The 15947-nt window shown below is 31.5% G+C and overlaps 1 protein-coding gene across 2 annotated transcripts in view; it reads left to right on the top strand.

Annotated features, from left to right (window-relative positions):
- The window catches only part of LOC129960259 (mitochondrial 10-formyltetrahydrofolate dehydrogenase-like), a 56498-nt gene extending 50419 nt beyond the window's left edge, over positions 1-6079 (top strand). For both annotated transcript variants that reach the window (XM_056073538.1, XM_056073539.1), the window contains exons 21-23: positions 1592-1697; positions 3601-3800; positions 5850-6079. In XM_056073538.1, the coding sequence (XP_055929513.1) occupies positions 1592-1697; positions 3601-3800; positions 5850-5905 (362 nt within the window). In that variant the 3' untranslated portion in view covers positions 5906-6079. The remainder of the gene's footprint in view (positions 1-1591; positions 1698-3600; positions 3801-5849) is intronic.
- The last annotated feature ends 9868 nt before the right edge of the window (positions 6080-15947 follow it).

Raw genomic sequence — 15947 nt, 5'->3', positions numbered from 1 at the left:
GCGTTTGAATTTTTTTATATTAATTAGCAATCTTCCTTTATATTGTCTGGTGTAAAAAATATAGAAATATCGATCTCTAGATTTTGATAAATTTTCCCTCTAGATTTCTCAAAATTCACAAAAGCATTTTCTGAAACTGCGACTGTCTGTATGTCGATCTGTAAATATGGAAAATTAAATATTGAAAAAACTAAATAAGCTAATTTTAGCCTATGATTATAAAACTAGAAATGCAGGTCAGTATCAGAATTTAGATTAAATCTATCAAAGAATCAGCTGTCTGACAATATGTCCATTCGTGAGTATATGAAAAAACTAAAAAACTCAATAAATTAAATGAGTAAATCTTTGCACATGATCCTTATATCAAAATTATGAATCTGTGTCTCATTTTGAACTAAATGCATCAAACAGCCTCTTCAAGTGTACGCGTGTATGTGGACACAGTAACTCAAAAATATACTAGCAAGATAAATAAAATTGTTTTCGTAGTCTTGCCTCCAAAACTTTAGTTTTATATAAAATTTTGGACTCAGTGACTCTATGGATAAAAGTTCAAATTCACTGTACTTTGAAGTTAAATACAAAACCCGCCCTACTGTGTAAGCATACGGGAAACCGAAGAGAGAGAATTCCATTAATTGTTGGAAAACATTGTATACATTACATTTAGAATCGTTTGTACATAGTGATATAAATGTATTACAGTTATTATTATTTTAGAATTTACATGTATAAATGTTTAGGCTACATGTAAGTTAAACATATTCTGGTTAAGAAAACAACCAACGAGTTCTTAAAATTATAGTTAATGCTTTTTTACTTTCTCGTATACGAAGCATAGAGAAAGTATCGTCATCTTAAAAAAATTCGAACTCGGGATTTTGATGAATCTCCACGTTTTAGGCCTCAATGAGTTCGAAAAACACATTTTTGGAAAAAAAAATTGTTTGTTCGTCTGTCTGTCTGTGACAAAGATAACTTATCAAAAGTCGAACGTCTGTCGATTTGTACTTTCAGAAACATGTAAACGCAATAACTCAAAAACGTAGTGACTTAAATATATCAAATTTGGTATGGGATTTTGAGACTACAATTGTATCTCTGTGTCATATTTTGATTTCAATCGATTGAACGATCTCTTCTACGTCTAAAGCATAAATTATGGAGTATGAGAGAAAGTTTTGGGGAAAACATTCCCGCTGGTTTTTTATCTTTAAAAAAAAGAGATCAGTTTTCAGCAGATATTTTTTAATCCATAAATAGAGGGAGATATACTCCGATTAGGAAGACAGAAAACATAAAAAATGAAGCGTAGAAATGCATTCAGAGCTTATATAGCATCCAAAGGAATTTACCCTATTTTTGAGATAGCATATATCTTACTCGCGTGTGGACTGAAAAGCATGGTAAAACCGCGCACTGCTCAGGAGTTAAAGTTAAAGCGAAGTTTGAATTTTATGATTCGACAATAATTGTTTTAAGTGTGTGTATAAATTGAAATTGTTACATGCATATATTTTTTGTAAATAATTATTTTAATTTTTAAAAAGATAGTTTAGTTTTTTTAAAAAAAAATATTTCATTTCAGGTTATTTTTTGGAGCCCACTATTTTTACTGACGTTGAAGATCATATGTACATCGCAAAGGAAGAATCATTTGGACCAATAATGATAATTTCCAAATTTAAAAATGGGTGTGTATCATTATGGCATGTTTTATGAAATTATGCAAAGAACTTTTCGTTTTAACCATTTATTGATGATTCTGTGGATAAACTATCCATAAAAATGATTAAAATTGGAGTAAGATCTAATAACTCTCAATTTAAATTTGTAAAATACATTTAAATATAGAACTTTTTTAAATAAATTTTATTTTACTTAGCTAAATTCAAAGTGAACTCATAAAATTTATTTTATTGCGCTATTTCATCCCTAACATCCGAGAGGGGTGGGGAGCCTCAAAATTGAGGATGAGAAGCTTCCAGTATGTTGGTTTGTTCTCGCCACCCTTGAGGGTACACGAACAGGTGAGGGGGATAATTCCCATTGATGACGGGACGTACTTCCTTAGGGAAGGGTTGTACCGTGGCTTGTGATGGCCCTCAGGACTCACAGTTCCCGCCATAGTTGCTGTCGCTGCGGTCGGGTCATTCAAGTTTTTCCGTGTACCTTCGCGCTAGTCGGAGTAGTCAGTCTATGAGTTATCGCGTGATTTCTGTACTTTTCTGGCTTCAAATATATAAAATGTTAATATTAATAATGTGTTATAAGATTATGTTTATAAAAGTATACATCCCTCGTAACTCTTAAGGGAATAATATTTTCTACTTCGATTGAAAAATTCCATTATCAAACAACAGTTGTAAGATAAATCCGAATGGATCTTTTTGACTTTCTCGCAAATGAGGGGAAAGTATTGTAAGCATGAAAAATTTGAACTTGAGATTTTTATTAATCTTTTTGTAAAAAAATCTTCTTGATTTCTCCCTCCCCCCGAACTTTTTTTTGTCGATTTGTGAGTATTTTGCTGAAAAATTTAGTATGCGGTCTTAGTATTAAAAATGCAGATTTGTATCAAAATTTTGGTACATTTTGCCCTCGGAATTTTCAGTCCACCCTTCCTTGTGTATAAATACTAAAAATCATGAAGAAGAAAAGCAAGCTAGACGAGTAAAATTTGGTATATTGATTTATCACCAGAAGTACAGACCTCTGTAAAATTTTAGACTAAATCCTTCAAAGAATTAGCTGCTTGGCCTTATGTTTATTTATGCGTATTTGAACACAATAACTTAAAAATGCAACAAATTAAATGAATGAATTTTAGTATGCGATTTTTTTTGTACATAAATTATAGACCCGTGTCAAATTTTAAACTGAATGCATCAAAGGATTGACTGTTTCTGTGATATCTATTAGCGTGTACATAAGCATGACTACTCAAAAAACGCAATAAATTTGCTAAATAAAGTTTGGTAGGTGACTTTGATATCAAAACTGTCTGCCGACTTGTGACTTATTTTATATTCGGTGGACGAAGAAAAGTCAAATGGCACATTTGATTTCTTTAATGCAAAATGTAGGGTATTGTCGAGGGAATAACACTCTCTCTTATTATTAGATATTGTGAGATATTTTTTTTATCTCAAATTCTTCCCTTGCTTTCACATGTGATATGTATAAATCTTCTGATAAATGGGATGATTGAATTTATATTTTTGCAAATCACGCATCACATTTCCTCCCCTTCATCTTGCTCTAACAGCACCAATACTGATACAGATTTTTTTATTTTTATTTTTACAGTATTTTTTAAATATAGCTTCCAGAGCTATAAAGTACATTAATATATATATATATATATATATATATATATATATATATATATATATATTTAATTCCATAAGAAAATTCTCTGCAAAGTTGTTTTTATTCTGAATAATGAAAATAGATTTAAATGCCCCAGCATAATGGGTTCTAATTTTTGGAAATTTTTTCAAGTAAAGCTTTGAACATCATAACCAATTTCTCATACACATGAAGTTCCTCGATTTTTGCCGTTGTTTATGTAACGTCTTTTACTTTGAATTTCAGAGATATCAATGGTGTCTTAAAACGTGCAAATGCGACAGAGTTCGGATTAGCCTCGGGGGTATTCACCAAAGATCTTTCAAAAGCCATGTACGTGAGTGAAAAAATTGATGCTGGCACTTGTTTCATCAATTGCTATAATAAAACTGATGTAGCCGCACCATTTGGAGGTTTCAAGCAATCTGGTTTTGGAAAGGATTTAGGTAAATACATAGTATAATGCTTTGTTTTATACTACTTTTGCTATAGTTTAATGTTATAATAGATTTTAGTAGATCATTTAGAGTGCCTGAGGACTCGGAGGTACTAACTACAAGGTGTTTCACAATTCAGTGAACACGCTAATTGTGGAGACATAACCCCCAAATCTGCCCTTGTCCTTTAGCATCCGTTGAAACTGAATAATTCGGTCGTCGCAAATGATAATATTTCGCACTCATTGGTCAATGCATAATAGCTTCCATTATGAAAAACACATGCTCCGGCCTCTCATAAAGTGAGACTATCTGCCATTGGCAATGGGCCCAGCAGAGTAATATTATATCTCTCTCTCAAGGAAAGTGAGTGCCTGTTTACTTATACGGCAAAGTATCATCCTATATCTAAGGAATTCCCATGGGAATATTAGGGGAAGTAGGAAAAATAAAAATAAGCCAAAATGAATAAAGTCTGGCTGTAAGCGCTAAACGGATGAGTTAGAGAATACAATTCTCCAACGTAGTCATTTAAAACTCCAAATGCGCATGGAGCAGTTTACGAAGAATGTGAGCTTGCTGACAGCACCTCAAAATTCTACACCGCCGTTGCAAATGCCGGATATTTTCGCATAAAGTCACCAATCCATTGCGACAACGCTATGAAGCGTGTAGAACTGTGAATGCTAAGAACCTTGAGCAGTTACCTTAATACTGGAAGTATTCATGTATTATCCAAATGTAAAGTATCGCCAAATAAAGAGTTTCCTTCTGTTGCTGCCTTTGCATATTTGCATATTCGAATACTCTTTGCCTCATCTGAGTGCAGCGGCAAAGAAAAGGTAAATGGTATCTAGAACAAAGTCTTAGCATTAAGGATATAGTATTTTCTCTCCTTATCACATTTGGATTTGAAAAAGGAATAATATCACTAATGTTTGGTCTCTCTGGTATCCAATGCATCTATGTCACCTTATCGCTTCCTCTTCGCCACACCGTTGTTATGCTATGTGATTTTGGTCTTTTTTATTTTCGCGTATACGAAGTGTCAAAAGAGAAAGTTCTGTACTTGTCCAAAAATTCAATCCCGAGATTTTGACGAACTTCACATTTCTGATCTCCCCAAGGTTGAAAAATCCACTTTGGGAATGTCTTTCTGAGAGTACAATTATTCAAAAATGCTTAAAACTAGAAGGATGAAATTTGGTATATGGTCTCAACATCAAATTTGTATATTCCTATCAACTTTTGAAAGAAATCCTTTCAGTGGAAGTTTATCTGTCTGTCCGAGTGCACGATAATTACTCCATATTTGCAAATCGCAATGAGCTAAATAATTTTAATTTAGAACACAGTTTTAAGATTTAATTTAGTTTAGTTATGTAAACGTCCCGTTTTAAAGCAACACTAGGGCTATTTTGGGACGGACCTCGTATTTTTTGAACCACGGTCAGATAAGAGGACGACACCTGAGTTGGCTAACTCCCTCTCCAAACTTTCACACCATACCAAAGGGAAAACTGTTTTAAGATCTAAAATGTAGATCTGCGACAAATTTTAACCAAAGAGTTGACGATCCACACAATTGCATGCATATGCATGCGACAACTCAAATACGTAATAATTTGGAAAAATGAAACTTTCAGTGTGATCTTGTTTCTAAAACTGAAATTCTGTGTCAAAATTTAGTTTCAATCCGCCAAAAAAAAACTTCCAAAAGGCATGCTCGGTTTTCTTCACTATATTACGAAGCACGAAACGTTCATGAACGAGATTCTGAAAATAAAATTCTAGTTATTCTCTTGGAGTTCACGGCCTCACCAAAGATCTGCAATTTGTGTGTCTGAGAGAGGGGAGATGACAGCTTTATTAGGCAGTATGCGAGAAAGTTTCGGGAAGACCACTTTCACAATTTTTTTTAATGCTTTCTTCTTCTCTTACACAGTTTGTACGCTAAATTTTGCATAATTTTGTATTGCTTCTAATTAGAAAATCAATGTTGTGTAATTATTTTCATATTTCTATTCTTTTACTAAACAGTGACAATTTTTATTTCAGGAGAGGAAGCATTAAATGAATATTTACGAACAAAGTGTATAACCATGGAGTATTAAATCAACGAAGACTTTTTGACAAATTTGAGATGAAAGTCGTGCGATGATTTTAAAACCCAAGACTTTTCCGTATTAAAAGACAGAATCGAGAAAATGCGTCATTTCCTGTACCATACGGGTTGCGCTTTGTTGTATTTTGTAATTATATTTGTAAAATATTTTTTTTTATATTTATATGTGAGTTGTGCCATTTATTTTATTTTTAGAAATATGATTTATTGCATTTTGTTTGCGATTATTATTTAAAATGAATAATTGAAGGGTTTGCTGCAAAAAGGAAGTAGCTCCAATTATTCAAATTTTCAGAAAGCCGTAAAAAACGTTTGAAAATTCCAAATTCTAAATTGTGTGAAGATTTTCCTTTTGATCAATCTTTTTAATTGTTCCTACATATTATGACAGTATTTTCCAGATAACGTGGCACATGTTGGGATGTTGGAGCTACATCTTTCTTGCAACCAAATAGATAGTCTGTCTACCTCTATGAAAAATATTTCACAATAAAAATGTAGCTTATTATAGTATTACTTTATTTAAAGTAAACTAACAAAATATATATACAACTTGGCTTTAAAAACAAAAAATTGTATTCCTGTTAATCATCACATTCCCCCTCTGTAACGTCGGGCTCATCTGCTGCGTCGTCGGGTTGTAGGCCATCGTAAGTATTTTGTGGAACGTATTTAAAAGCTAGTTCCATTACATCTTTATATTTTGGGTTTTTAAGTGGAAGGGAGTGGGAATAAGATGGCTGAATCTTGTTTAACATTAATGGAGTAATGTTTTGGATGTTGAATATTCATACTGTCTTGTTACAGAGTAGTCAAACACTCTCTTTACAAAATAAGTTTCCTTTATTAATTTGGGATTTTTCATAAGTAAATATTCTATATTTTGTTATAAAATACTTTTGCTACTCTTAGAAATGTAAGGAGTTTTCAGGAAGAAACCTTTTAATAGGTCAACGAAGTTGAAAATCATTCCTTTGGTAACTTTAGTAACATCAAACTTTTCACTTGTCTTCTCTATGATGCCAGTATACACACATGGTTGAAAAACTCTTCCTTGTACGTTTTTCAGTGTTTCCGAGGGCACGACCGGTGGGGGAAAATGGCGGTAGAACCAGGAGCTACCTCTATATTGTTACAAACTAATGAGACAAACAGCTCTATCTCTTGAGTAACTCGAGAACTAACAATTGGAGCTACATCTTTCTGGCACCAAACGAACAAGTTTTTATTTTACTACATGATAGTACGAGTAACACCAAATTCCCCTAGTTTGGAGCTACATCCTTTTTGCAGCAAACCCTTCAAGTGTGAAAAGATGAAAAAAATTAAAATTATAAAACACACTCTAAAAATATTTAATAGTTATTGGAATGTAAATTCATAAAAAGTTCAACAAGTATAAGAATCAATATTCAGTTTTTTTTTGTATCGTAAATTTTAAGAGTTGCAGCTTTGAGTAAATAAATATATCATTATTTTAGTCCCATTATGTCTGCGTCCTAGCACAGGGGTAGCGCGTCTACCACGTGATCTGGTTGTCCTGGGTTCGAGTCCCGGTTTGGGCGTGGTTGTTCTATCTGTGAGATATGTGAATGTGCCCTACTGTAAGACGGTGTTGTGCAAGCGCATGAGTGATGCGTGAGTAGCAAAATCGTGCTCTTGGCCCTAGTTGGCGCTACAATAAAAACAAGAGACGCTCCCCAGCCGGCTTAAATCGCTGTCTTCGTAACAGCGGGCTTGTCCGTGGGAAGTGCCGTAAGAAACAACAACAGTCCAGTTCTATTAAGGTCTTTTTTTGAAATACCGGAGAGCTATTTTGGGGACGATTTCGTAACTTCGAACTGTATTCAGATGACGAGGAGAAGGCATGGATCATCCTTCATTCCGAGCTTCATAAGCGAATTATCGTTCATAGCGAATACAAAAATTGAAAAGAATCAGCTGCTCAGAATGAATTGAACGCACAATATTATTTCACATTCATGTTGGTTTATGCATAAAAGCATCAAGTACAATGCACAATTAAATATGATGTATAACAATAATTAAATTACAATAAAAATTGACTTCAAATTGTTTCAGATTATAAAGATGCATAAAATTGAACAATTCTCTCACGGGAGGGTCACACAATTGTCGTCAATAAAGTTTTCATTTGTAGATAAATAAAATTTACCAGATATAAACATATTTTCATAAAAATTAAACCACTCAAAACATTAAAAAAAATTTTCACATACTTATCAGTACTAGAATCAGGTGGAAAATATATAATATGCAAAAGCATTTTCTGTCGACATTTAAGATTGAATGAAATACACAGACTTTCCAGATCTGATTTAGAATGATCAATTTACTTACCAAGAAACATTTTCTATATATTGTAATACGATATTTTAAGCTTTGATAATGAAAATAGAGCGCTTTTTTTTCAGTACAACAATGCGAAATTAATTTAATTTTAACAAATGAATATCTGACTAGTTGTTTGGTTATTATGCCATGTAAAGCTATAATTTAAGGATTCGGTTTAACGAGTGTTAATCGTTAGTTAAAATATTTAGAGGATTACATTTAAATGCAAACTTTTGTTTCCTAACTATAACCATGTAACGGTTTCTCTAAAAAAGAATTCCGCAAACCATCGTTTCTGTATAGCCTGGTTGGTAGGGCGTACGATTCGCACCCCTTGGGTTGTGAGTTCGAATCCCACCGGCAGAAGATTCTCTGTGTACATAGTAGCTGGTGCACATATAAATCTGTCGCAGTCACAAAATTCTTCAATTAGAGACAATACCTCTGGGAGTACTGGATCAAAGGTGATCGTTCTTTGATTCAGGTCTAATTTACGATCTGTGGATGAAAGTAGAAAAGGTTGTGACGCTTGAGTAGCTAAGTCGTACTGTTGGCCCTAGTTGGCGTTACTGAAAAAACAAGAGGCGCTCACTCGGCTTAAATCGCGGATAGATAACTGTCAGCAGGCTTGTAAAGTGTCGTGATTCGCAACGATTTTAGCAGTAATGACAGTTTCGAAGAAAAGAAAAGAGTCCTCTCAATAAACGCGACACTAATTCTAAGAATACCGGAAATCGACGATTGAAAATTTTTCTTTTCAAAATTGATCCTTTTCATTAGATAATTAAGAGATTAACAGCAATTCTTTTTACACTTTTAATCTAAAAGATATTATTGATTTAATAATATTGTTGTTGTTTTTTTTTATTTTTTGTAATTTTTATATCTCAGAATCTTGAAAATCACTACTTTTGAAATTATTTATTGACCTGGGTTTCTACAAACAAACTTCTCTGATGAAGCTGGTTTGAACATTATTGTTAGGTTTTTTTTTTTTTTTTTTTTTTTTTTTGTCTCATGCAAGTGAATTATTTGAATTTTGCAATTCACTAATCCTGGGATAGAAATACTATTTGAAAAATAAGTTTTAAAAATTTTGCCTTTAGTTTGAATGAAATGAGACAAAATTATTTCAAATTCATAATGTGTTAAAAATAAAAAGATAAAATTATGTTTATTTGAAATTTAATACACAAGTTAAATTTATCGTATCGAAAGACCCGTTATTGGATTTCTAACCCCTTCTCTCCCTTTTAAAAGTTTAAGTAATGGATGTTGAAATTTTAAACATAATCGATCGTACTAAAAGTAAATACCTTGGAGAAGTTCTCAAAACAGAAATTTCAAAAAGTTTTCATGATTCTGTAGTGCCATCTAATGGAGAAATGAAGCACTAAAAATCTTATATGGGAAAAAAGTCGTTAGATTGTGAGCTGAATCAAAGATTCTAATAAAATAACAAGTGAAATACTAAGTTTTGCTTTAATTTTAGATATATCGGTCAGCAGTTACGCAGTACAATAAATAAAGAGGATTTTATTTTAGAGGTTTCAAGCAAAATTTTGGATTTAAATCGATTAAAATGAAAGAAAAGAATTCTTGTGTTAAAACTTTTTGTTAGTGTCTGAGCTTAATGAAGTTAATATACATAATGCCACAGTATAGTAGCAATAATTGCTCTTGTCTTTTTATAGTTAGCTGCATGTTATTTTACACTGTGGATAAATCTTCTCATGTTTTTTTCTATGCATGGCATGCTGCGGGTTACAAAATTAAATCGGCGTGTAGCTCTTGGAATTTTTCATGCGATTATGAATTGACTTCATAAAGTAAGATATAAATTTTTTTTCCATTATAAATGAAAAAATAAAAATACTTCAAAATAAGTTGAGAGGAAATAAAAAAAGGATTTAAGAAGCAGTTTTTTTTTTAACTATTTCTACCACCATAGCAGTTTCTTCTCATTGTTTCTACTAACATAGCAGTTTTTTCCCACTGTTTCTACTACCATATTCTCTAAGGGAAGCGTAGGAGTCATTTCAATGCTTAATGGAATTGCAACATAACTTATCAAACTTTATTGACATTTCTAGACATTTTAGTTGAAAATTATTCCAAAGACTAAACTTTTAAGAGAGAGCAAAAGTGCTTTCAAGATGCAAGGAAGGAAATACGACTTTAGCTCAGCCTTGAAATAAATATTAATTTAGTTTGAACTGTGGGGAGAGGATTTATTTAAAGATTCTAAATACCTTTGATTAAAACGAAGCTTCAAAGGACGGTAGAATTCCTTTTCTATTTATTAGATGTTGGAAAGTTAAAGAATATTTATATTGAAACATGAAAAGACTTTCAAAGAATATTATTGAGGAAAGGATTTATTAATAAAAGAAGGGATTTTTACTTTCAGGGAGCGTAACTGGGAGAAAGATTTAAATGATAAGGGACCATTGCCTTTAGAGTTCTAAAATTTGATTTTAATCTTGAAAATTAAAGAGACTTGTGATATAAATGGAGTAGAGCAGTTTGAAAGTAATAGTGAAGTATGTCCTGCCAGGTTACTTTTATATTTTACTCACTAACAAAATATGTGAGTTTGATACAGGATGCTCTGTTTTTTGTATAATATATAGAAGATCGATATATAAAGTAAGCATATAATATTCACACTGCCATGGCATTCCGCTATCCGATGTGTCTGAATGACCAGTCCACCGTGAATAATATGGTATTAACCCTTATGTTCATTTTGTATAGTATACCATACACGCAACTTTATAAAAATGCGATAATAACTGTACGTGTAGCAATGTATAGAATAGTATACATCTTGTTTTTCCAAAATTTTCATATCACGATTTTTTATTTATTTTTTGATGTTTTTTATAGCGTAAAGAAGCTACCTATATACATTTTTTTGCTTTTCTTCAAAAAAGCAATCTTGCCACGATAAGGGTTAAGGTAAGATATAAAACAACCATCATCGGTCTTTGGACTAAACCCTAAAGTAGGAAAAATGGATCGTCATTGGAATGTTGTCAACGCAAACACGCATCCATTGTTGTGCCCTGTAAAGTAGAGAGAATCCGATTACTTACACAGTGGTTTCTCATCCCTTTTTCTGAGGTGCTCTCATAGAAACTATTACATAAGTCAAGTTAATATTTTTAGATTTGTTCGTATCTGGAGATGAGTGGGTGAATTAATGAATTGTGGATTTTAGGGCAACTGAGCTAGATATGGCTATATGTAGCTATAGCAAGATTTGGAGATCAGAAGTATTGTGATTTTTATTAACAAAGTATCTACAAAGTAATAAATATTTAGATCTACACTTTTACTAAAAAATGTATCTAAAGAATCAACATCAAGTTGACAAGCCATTTTAAATTACATAAAGAAATAATTTAAATATTATGAATTGATATAAACTGCTAAAAGAAAAAAATATATATATTGAACTAGGGCAACATTTTTTTATTTTTATTGGAGAGACCTGCATTGTACGGACTCGGAACTAATTTGCATAGGCTGACAAAATAGGAAACTCTATTCCTAAAATGGGGAGAGAAATGAAATAAAGTATTTATTTTTGCTTATAATTAGTCATCTATGTTGTCTACGAGTCTACGAACACTGCAGTTTTCAGAAAATTTAACATTTAAATCTATGATGCAAGCAATTTTGAAATTATGCTCAATTTTGTTTCGAGAACTGTGAGTAATTTGAATAATAAAAATATTAAAGGAATGGAATGGCGTTTTTTCTTTGAGGAATTATAAGTACCTATTATGGTTTTTCGTACTCGAAAATTACTTTTGGCCTCCTTTTTTTATAAATTACTAAGATAAATATTTTAGAATTTGAATCGAGTGTAATAATTACCTTGTATTTGACCAAATCGGATTCTTGTGGAGTAAATCTAGCATCCTCAACGCAAGTTCTTCATGCCAAGTTTGAAACCTAAAATTATCAAAATTATTTGCAAATTCAGATCTGGCTTCAAAACTCCGTTCCTTATGATACTCTTATCTTTCCTCTGTATTAAATCCTTTCGGGTATAAGGTTTTTTCAATTAACTATTATATTCTAATCTAAAAGATTTTGTATTTCTTTTTTTTTCTGTGCGTTGGATGAACTTAAGTTTCTTATTACAGTGTCTAAAATTTTAATTTCATTAAACGAATTCTTATTCCAGCCTGAAATATCTCATAGGATGATTTACAAAATCTTTTATTTTTTGTTTGTTTATCTAAGTTATATTTTGAAGTGAAAGTATAAAGAAAATAAATTGTCGATGGTATTATTAGTGTTTTAATAGAAATTAATAAAGCCGATTCGTATCCTAGAACAACGTAGATCATTTGATAGTAATAGAAAGATGAGATTTTTAAACGGGTTTTTCCTACATACGTTCTGAAAATATTTATCTCCAAGTACTATTATTTCCAATCATCATTTATACAGAAATTACATTTTTTCCCGTTATCATAATGCTTAGAATATCCAAATCCTAATTTTTCCTCGCTTAGCACGCATTTTTTGACAGGGAATACCTAGAAAATAAAAAAAGCAATCTCTGAAAAAATGGACAGATAGTTTTATGGCTGCACTTGGAGAACGTATTCCTCCCCGAGGTAGTATCCAAATCCTAATTTTTCATCGCTTAGCACGCATTTTTTGACAGGGAATACCTAGAAGATAAACAGTACAATTTATGAAGAAATGTAAAGCCAATTTTATGCTGTACTTGGAGAACGCATTCATCCCTGAGGTAATGAAACTTTTGCTTTAGTATATGAGGTATGATGTTATCTGTCAAGGGCAAACAAGTGACAGATATCATTAAAGTCAAGAATGTTCAAAATAGAAGTCAAATTGATCTTCATTTCAAGTGTCAGGATTAAACTTTCACTCTACTCAGGTCTTTAGACATTGTCGATTATCAAAGTGTCGACACAATAATATCTAATAAGGTTTAGTTTTATATCTTTATGAATAATCAAGATTAGAATTAAGTCAAAATTTATAATTTAGGTTCCTAATAATAATGGTATGGATTTTAAGCTATTTCATTAATCAAGTATAAAAATTTGTGTTTCCAAGTCTTTGTCGAACTTTCATTGCAAAGAGATTTAATCGACATTTCACTATATTAAAAGCTGGTGTGGTGTGGTGTGGTGTGGTGTGGAGAGCGGGGTGCCAGCTCAGGTGTCGTCCTCGTCATCTGACCAAAATGACGAGAGCCGTCCCAAAATAGCACTTGTGTTGCTTTAAAACGGGACGTTAATATATCTAAACTAAACTAAAACTACATTAAAATTATTATTTTTTAAATATGACATTTATTGAGCATTATTTATCTTTATTTTATTTATTGAGCATTTCATTCTTCTGAAACATCTGCAGATGAGTTTTTCTTTTAATAATCACAATTAAATTTCATTCAGATTAAAAAATTGATTGTAGTATCAGCATTACATGTTTGCAATATCTTTCACCTAAGTTTCTTATAGAAATATATTAAAATCTGGAATGTTTTTAAAACAGATATGAATCCATATTGTTAATTAAATTATTAATGTACCTCATTAATTATTAATTTCACGTACTATTGATTAAATTTTTAGCCATGATATTTCCAAACAAACAATTTAAAAACATGTCCTATTATAATTTCGTAATGTAATTATGCTTTGAAAGTAATAGCATAAGTTTGATGTAATTTGCAAATCAATGGGCACTCTCAAAAATACTCGCTCATTAATATTGTTATGAAGTTTGAGGTATTAAAAATTTCCTATTTAAAATGGAATAATTAGATTATCTATTTCTCATACTAAAAAATGAATATTAAAAAAAAATTCATTACGAATTTTATTATGCTAATACTAGGTAATAAATATTACATTTCAAATAAACCAAACGTTTATTGCTACTTAAGTTTTGATCTCGTAGGTGGTGTAATGAATAGATTTAGTTAATAAACATAGTAAATATAATATAAAGATAACTAGAATAGGAAAAATATTCAAGTTTAAAAAAGTTTTCAAAATGATTTAGAATTATCTATTGTATATTTATTTGTTTTAGAAATATAACATTGGGTAATATAAATTTGATATGAAAGATTTATATATTTTATCTTATTTAATATAATATTGATTTTTAAACTTTCCAATCGGTTTTATTTTAGTATGAAATCTGAGATCGAAGATTATTCATTTGTTGTCTAAAAATGAAGCGATTTAAAAAAGGCGGAGAAATCTTTGGACGAACATGAGAGTTATTCTTTGTAATAAAATTTGTATATATTCAGTATTGAATATTTTGGCGATTAAATTAGGTGAATAATGAAATATTTATCACTAATTTTAGTATTAAATAATTTAAAAAAATGTAAAATAGGGAATTCTCTTTTAAGTGTTAACCTTGATTTGGAAGATACAATATGGAAGGCCTCTAGATATGACTTTCTTTTCAATGAAAATCCTAAAAAGGTTGATATATAAATCATTAGACACGATAAATGAAATGTATAGTCAACAAGCAAGTTGATTTTTTTTTTTACATACAATAAAGAAAATTTTAAATTTGACGTAATAATATTTGTTTGAGATTATTTTAAATTATTGAATGCTTTGAAACTGCAAATTATTTTTTATTCAACTCAGTTAGCTATGCAAGTTCGTGTTTTTTTCTGCCTTAACTTCACCTCTCCACACGTGCCTAAAGAAACTTACATCAATAAACTGATGAGCCATTACCCAACACCGAATTGAAGGTTGGCGGGCATTTCACGGCAAGCAGTGAAAAATGGCCTTTCATTTGGCGGCAAAAGAAAAATCCCAATATTTTAGTGTTATGGTATATCGTAGCACAATAAGGTGTCTCGGTTTTATATGAAGACATATAGCCTTTTTTGTGATGTGATATTGTAAATAAAGAAGGGACTGCTGAAAAATCTTGACCCAAACATTAACTGGAAGCGAATCTTTTGAGCTAGTAGTCGTTTTCTATTCGTTCAATTAATACTGTTATTAGTGTGTGTGTTTTGCCTGAAATTTCTTTCTTTACAGAAAGAAAATTGAACTGGAATTTAAGTATTTAAGAGCATTATTTGTAATATCTCTTACGTTCCCATACCACTTAAATTTCTTTTTATACGGAAAAAAAGTTTTGCAAGAGACTGATTACTCTTTAAAATTTTTTGGGGTCTTTGGTATCTTTGTATATCCCATTGGGGGGCACCTTGAAAAGAGGATGAAATGCTTCCGGCATGGTGGTTGGATCTCGCCACCCTGGAGGGTATATAAATAGGTCGGGATCTGGCTCCTACCATCGATGACGGGTTGTACCATGGCCGGTGATGGTCCTTAGGACTCAACCACAATTCCCACCAATGTTGTTGTAGCAGCGATCCGGTCATTCAGTATTTATTATCCGTGTACCTTCGGGCGGGTGGGAGAATCAGTGATGTGACAGTATCTTTGTATTCTGAAGTATATAATCACCGATATATGTTGCTCAAATAGATTTTTGAGTACAGAACTCTGAATAGATATTTATTAATTCTAATCACCCTGTACTTTTGAGTTCATCGTAAGAATGTACGTATAGTGTTCTTTAAATCATAACTTTCTTTTTCTTGATGTTTTGGCGGAATGCTCAATTTT

This window comes from Argiope bruennichi, chromosome X2 (assembly GCF_947563725.1).
Source record: "Argiope bruennichi chromosome X2, qqArgBrue1.1, whole genome shotgun sequence".
NCBI classification, from domain to species: Eukaryota; Metazoa; Arthropoda; class Arachnida; order Araneae; family Araneidae; genus Argiope; species Argiope bruennichi.
The sequence above is the reverse complement of the archived record's forward strand: the minus strand, read 5'-3'. Positions and strand labels throughout refer to the sequence as shown.